Below are 7,204 nucleotides of genomic sequence, written 5' to 3'. Positions count from 1 at the left end.
ATACATGTTCATTTCCAGGTTATTTAAATTTCTGTTAAAATTAAATTCATTAAAAAAATGAATATTTTATTTCTAAAGTTTGAATAATATGAAAAAGAAATATGAAAATGAAGAATATATACAGCAATAAATGAAGATTCAAGCTCTCTTAATTTTCAGGACAAAAGTAAAGAAAATTTAAAATCTGCAAGAATTTTTTCTACCCGACAAAATTTTATCAAGGTCAAACTTTGGGTTAACGCAATTTCTTAGGGATAAGAAATTTTAAAAGTTTGTCAGAATAGAAATACTAGCAATGGCACAAACGATACGATTTTCACTGTTAAACAATCCTATCTTAAATATACAAATATTCAATATCAAGTCGTGTATTTAATCATCGTATGAGCTACAAAAGTGACAATTAACTCATAAACTTTTCCCATCTCATCCCTAATGTCCGTTATTTAGAGGGAGTTGAGAAAAAGAAAACGGAAGAAATATTTTTTATTCTTCAATCAAAAGGAATTCATAAAAGTCGATAATTTCTAGAGAAAAGAAAAAATATTGGACGTCTTCTTTTGTAAGGGCGTGGAAAAAGAGTATTATATAATTAATCGTCTAGATTTCTTCCTCTGAGAGACTGATTCCGACTACGGAGCTGGGAGCATTGTAATTCTTTGTTTCCAATAATCTTTTCGACATTAGATATATACCCAGGCAGATCACGCGTCTACTAGGGATTATTAGAATCGACTGCGGCGGTTTCTCTCCGTCTTTCGTTGCTCAGCACGCGCCGGAGATACATCGGAGTCGGGAGGTCCCCTCCATTCGGGAACCTCTAATGTCGTAGATACCCCAGGAGGCGCACCGAACGGACTTATGTCGTACGGAGACTGGGTAGGTTTTATTTCTTATTTTATTTTTCCCCTTCATATGTTTTTCTTTTACGTTTTTGTGAGATTTTTTTTTCTGGCCAAGCTTCTGTTATTCTCTTCCCCAGCAGGGGTCGAATAAGATAGGTTTGTTTGTGTACTAGTGTTTTGACTTATGTTTTTCTTAATCGGATTAGCAAAAGATTAATGCAATTAAGAGGAACGTAGCGGGGGAAAAATATGCCATATGATATTATTTCCTTGTTCCCTAGTGGTTAGCAAATAATGTAAATTTTATTATTTGCGTCCAAAAATCCGATTTGCCGAAAATTGCAAAAAATGATTAAAAGATTCAACAAATTATTATTTTTGCTGACTTAGGACAATCTACCTTTACGCCCTGTGTTGACCCCTACACCGTGGGTCGAATCGACATGATAGCCTCCGTGTTTATGAAGGAGAGATGAGGGTTTGGCCACGAGTCTTTATCGTTATGTCAATACTTGTTTTGTGTGAAGTTTATATAAAAGTCCAGCTCCTGTTCAAATAGAACAAATTAGGAATTATCTTAGAGGGTTTCAGCGGAACGGATCAAATTATTTTTGACAAATCGCTGGAAAATCTAAAACATCTTTTTTTCTCTCTCTGCATTGTTACAATGTATAGTTTTCTCGATTGATCACGTAATTGAAATGAAAATGAAGATAATCATTACAAAAACTAAAATTAACCTTAAAAAATTGAATAAAACTGTTTACGCTCTCTTCTAATACAACAGAAATTTCTTCGCAAAACTTAACACAAAGATCAAAAGTTTCATTGAGTCGATTAGCACTCAATATTTGTATTCCACAGCATTGTGCGGCTAATTATCTTCCGCAGTAGGACCAAATTAAACTTGTTCAAACTATCATTAAGGTCTAGTGATTGAATTTCTATTGAGGAAAATACAGCCCTGATTCTCTCTCTCTCTCTCTCCGATATGCAACCTTGTAAACCGTATATTGAACTATAAAATAGGTACATGTGTTTTTGTGCTATAAATCGGGAATATTATATCTTTAAATAAAATTATTAAACGCCAACAAACATTTTTTTTTACAGAAATGTATGGTTTATTCAATGTCTATCACCGTCTATGTTTTTTTATATTGTTATGTTACCTTGCTATTATATGACTCTGCCACACTAATTTGGTGATAAGTGCGAAAGATGTTATAGGCATTTAGTGAATATCCTTTGTAATACATATGTAGAAAGATCGATCTTATATAATTTAAGAAGTTTATAGACATAAACAACATAATAATACAGTAAATATACATGCATTTTGAAAATCAACCAATAGTAATTGTCATTGTATGTTTAAGAAACGAGAAGGATGTCAAGGCCTGTTTGCCTCAATCGCAACAGCTTTTTTGAAACCAATGCTTTAAAATGATTTCTTTTTTGAAAAAGAAAATCTCATGGACTTTTATATAATTAATAAGAAAAGTACACATATAGTAGCAGAAATTCCTAATATGATATATACAAATTTTGCGCACTCATCACTTCCGCCTTATTAATTTTTTAATCAAAATGTTTAAAATTTATTTTTCAGTGCACCATGCGGGAAAATATGCCAGTTAAACGGACCCATCAGATTTTTATACTCCTGTATCTACATTTCTCTATTGTACATTCATACTTTGAGCGTGTGTGTGATTCCCGGACCGAGCAGCGGGGACCGGATCCGAATGGTATATGCGGCAGGATGATTCCGGAAATGCTCCATTTGCTGTGTGAGGGGGAATATTACGTTCCTTCACATTCAAAACGCGATGTATCATCACGTTCCCATAAACAAGAAAGTGATCTTGGTAAGTAAAAAATGTCAGTACCATCGATTTCCATAAAACTGTGTACATAAATTTTGAAAGTTAGTTCTATATTAGCTAATTAACTTTGTACGAAAAGTTGAAATTCCTGCTTTACATGAAGTCAACGATCTCTATGCGTTGTTATAAAATTCTATGACGTCTTTAAGCAATAGACAGTCAAACTTTCTGTACTAGGATTTAAATGACCTAATTTTTAAAAACAATATACAATATATCCAAACGATCAAAATGCTTTTCTCATTAAATGTAAGTCTGTCAGAACCATCAAATCTATTTGACGCATAAGGGCACTCGATCAGGACTAAAATATTGGAATGAAGAGTTTTTATATGCACCTGTATTTGTATACATTAATTCAGAACAAAAATCAGGAAGAGGAAAAGACAAGAAACAATTATACTTGTTTGTTGAAATTTAAATAAGTATGATTAGCTTTACCTTGTTTTCCGTCTTATTCTTCACTGTTTCATGTTGCTTATTTTGCAATTTCATGAACAAGTTATCGCTGCATAATGATTCAAATGAAAAGTTCTTGTGTGCGTAAATCTTCATGTTAAAAAAATTAAACTTGATAACTTTTATTAATATTTACCTTTCACTTAACCGTGGTGGAAATTTATTATTGCTATCACGCTACAATCCCTTTGTCTCATAATCAGAATCACAGATCTCTTTTTCATAACGAGTCAAAGGAAATATATTTGTTAATGAACGTATTTTTAGAAATATTTATCACGAATCATATGTTAAAGATGAATTTCTTTTTTTTATTGTAGATTTTCCACGCTATTCGCCTTTAGAAGGACTCATTCTCGGCAAAAGAGAGGCATCTATGTATTTAACAAGCGAGCACTCTCGAACCAAGCGAAATACCTATACAGGCATTGTTTGCGAATGTTGTTATCACAGTTGCGACTATGTTGAACTTTTTCAGTATTGCGCATATAGGAAAAAGAGAGATACCAAACCCAACTCAATTTCAGCGAATTCTCACAACTCTAGAGTAATGGTTGACAAGTTATCAAATTAATAACAAATAAACCTGGATGTTTTATTTGAACGACATTTATTTTTATAATAGGGCATTTAAAATTTTTAAAAATGTGCTGAGAATCTCGTTTTATTTTGCTTATCTTTTTTTTAGTGATACGTCATTTATGACGTCATCATGACGGTCATTGTACGATTGAAAACAAGTTTTTATGCTAAATGTTTAGGGGAGAAGATGTATAAGCGATGGATAATTTCATTGTCTCAGCGATACTGCCATCTGTTTCATCATTAATTGTCCATTGTGCGCTTCATGTGAATTTCAGCGTAATTGTATACTGTGCCTTATGTATGAGTTCGGAAGAGAGAGAAAAATAATTGGTCCCATGCCGATTTCTATTTGGAATTGTCGATTTTTTGTTTTGTAAGAGTTGTCCAACTTTATATCTGTTTGAATTATCGACCTTTTTCAAATATATTGGACATGTTTGTTTTAAAACGATTTCATGGTCCAGATAAGATGCTGAAAAAAATATATAGTTAATGCAAATTTTATTTATTTAAAATAACTGCTATTTTAAAAATTTTTATTTATTCTGTTTGCTTTCCTTGGAAGTTGTGTTGACGGTCTGAATAGAAATGGGTGAAATTGTCTCTCGTTGCCAACAACAGTGTACTTCTGGCGAATAAAGCTGGTGTAATCTTGTCTTTGTTTTTCTTTTTCATTTAGTAACTTCATGAAGGGAAATAAATACACTTGAACTTCAATATCTCAAACACAAACATCTCGAATACAATGGATATGTTGAAATGAACCACCTATACAGGAAGTATTTTACCCTAGATATTTTGAGTCCTCCTATATCTCAATTTTTTATTTTAGGTGTTTAACCACTGATACCTGAAGTGAACCGCCTAGTATACACTAAGTATTTTACCCTGGATATTTTGAATCCTTCTATATCTCATTTTTATCTTCTTTTTTTTTTTTTTTTACAAACCAAGGTTTGCTAGAATGAACGTTTCATGATATCAGAAATGAAATGCCGTAAAAGGAGTAGAATGGACATTTAACCTATCAGCATTATCTAATCGTATTTTCAGATCAGGTACTTTCTTCTTTCAAGAAGCAACACTGGTAATAATTAAATACCAATCTATACAAGTGAATAGTAAAATCTACTATCATATTATTTTGTGGAATTTTACATGCATCTGAAAATTGTCTTCAAATTGGTCATTGAAATAATATACTTATCTTAAACGATTGTGAAACTTTCCTTTTTTGAAATACAAAATACGTATTGAACCTATCAAATGACTGTCGTTAATAAGTAGTGAAATTTTGCTATCTAGATGTACTAAACCTTACGAGCATACTTCTTTTGCAAAATTACACTCCGCTACCACAGCTACAACTTGTTCCCGCCATATCTAATCTTGCACATTGGTTATACTTTATCCATTCCTGTAATTCAATTATTCAAACCATTTGCAACACTGATACTTACTCAAGTTATTTGAGCTATTTGTATAGTTTTATGGACGTTTGATCTTGAATACTGTTCGTCATCTCCATGTGTTTCATTTTAAACTTTATACAAAGCCCGAAACATGTGATAGAATATTTATTCGTAATTCCAAGAGTTTGAAAAGTTTAAACATATTCGTAATTCCAAATTTTTGAAAACAAAAATCACAATCAAGCTTAAGATTACAGTAGATGTTCTATAAATGAAACAAATGAAGATAACAGCTGATTTTCAAGATCAAAAGTCAATAAAACAATACAAAATAGGAGCAGAGCAAACACGGACCTCCAAAACATCAGGGGTGGGATCAGATGAAATAGAGGAGTGAGCATCCCCTGCCGACTGGTAACGCCCGCCCTGTGCTTATTGTCATAAATGGAAAATATCGAGCAAATCCGTCGACAATTCAGTGGATAAATAATGGACTAACAATTAGTATGAAATACGTTTGTCAGCATTTGACTCAATGATAAATTGTATTTGCTGACAAGGTCATTGTAGCAAGCCTCTTTTTACAAAAAAAAAAAATCTGCTGTGAAGGAAAAACGTTATGAATAAATACTGTTCAACAATTAAGAGAGGTGGTGTTAACGAAATGTGGATGCTTAAAAACGTAAAGAAAATATGAATTATCAAATTTTACCAAAATTACTAACATTAAAACGACTACTGAACACGCATTTCCATGTATATCTATAATAATTATAAGAAATTTCTAAAAAAAAATCTCTTTTAAAAATGTTCTGCACATTTTAATCAAAGTAAGATGCTTAACTGATGTTCACTTCCACCAAATGGCTAAGCAGTATACTAGGTTATTTTTAGCTAAGGAGATCATATATAGTCTTCTTAAAATTACTTTTGTTTTCCTAAAATACATTCTATTATACAATTAATAACAATGCATAACAATGTCTTTATTCCCCTCATTTTTGGACCTGCCTACGTTACACATAATGCAGCGTATTGGGCACGTTATGGGTTAAGACCATATATATATATGTACTAGGGTCATTCAAAAAATACGTAGACAAAGGCAATGTTCCTCATCGTCATATTATTATAACAAATTATAGATCAACACATTTTCGTAAACAAAAACATTTATTTTGTCGAATTGTGAAGTTTCATTCCAGCTGATTAAATAGAAGCTATGTTAGCCAAATTTTAAAGCAACATCTTTTGTTATCACGGAGCACGGTTAACCAACATTGTAACATCAAAACCAAAATTGAGAAAGTTTCTCAAAATTACTCGGCTTTTAATTTCAAACACGGTTGATAGTGTCTTCTCCATTCAAAAAAACCTATCAAAAACACCTAGTTTGCTAACAATTGTGCAAATATAACATGAATTAGATTGTCAGTGTTTTCAAATTCTTAAATTTCATATACAGTACCTCTATTAATTCTGCAACAGTAAAGCGCTCATCACGTTTTATGACGTTCCTAACTCTTTTGACAATATTTTTAACTATAACATGTTTCTCTGCAGACAATCCATTGTCCGATTCAAACTCGCTACCACTCAAAAACTGTATTTTCCATTTTATACAAATACATTGCTTATTTTTCATACAGATCCTGGTTTATACAGATTTTTGAAGCTTGTAAAAGAATTTTCCCAATGCAAAGTACAATTTTATTGCACCTCGCTGCACCGTGACGTCCTCCAACGTCATGGGTTTTTGCCTTTTTTAATCAAAACCGAATAGAAACTGATGTCTTTTAAACGAAGCGACATATTACATAATCCGATATCATTTTAAATAATACAGTAATGCTTATTTTAAACATGTAAATTTTGTTTCGTTTCAGCTCCATTTATAAGAGGTATGACTATATATATACTATAAAGTGAAATTAGTAAATTACTTAATTTTGACGGTGCTTCGTGACCCAATTTTCACTACATGCATTCTAAATCTCTGGTAATTTTTATGAAT

General features: G+C 31.9%; 1 protein-coding gene across 1 annotated transcript; it reads left to right on the top strand.

The window, feature by feature from the left end:
• The first annotated feature begins 627 nt into the window (after positions 1-627).
• LOC134272927 (con-Ins Im2-like) lies at positions 628-4,433 on the top strand. The gene is made up of 3 exons (XM_062755106.1): positions 628-879; positions 2,458-2,716; positions 3,514-4,433. The coding sequence occupies exons 1-3, from the start codon at positions 862-864 to the stop codon at positions 3,765-3,767; spliced, it is 531 nt and encodes a 176-aa protein (XP_062611090.1). The 5' UTR covers positions 628-861; the 3' UTR covers positions 3,768-4,433.
• Positions 4,434-7,204: the final 2,771 nt, after the last annotated feature.

The sequence above is a fragment of the Saccostrea cucullata genome, unplaced genomic scaffold, assembly GCF_032062105.1.
Source record: "Saccostrea cucullata isolate Sc308-1 unplaced genomic scaffold, CSIRO_AGI_Scuc_v1 ctg655, whole genome shotgun sequence".
NCBI classification, from domain to species: Eukaryota; Metazoa; Mollusca; class Bivalvia; order Ostreida; family Ostreidae; genus Saccostrea; species Saccostrea cuccullata.
The sequence above is the reverse complement of the archived record's forward strand: the minus strand, read 5'-3'. Positions and strand labels throughout refer to the sequence as shown.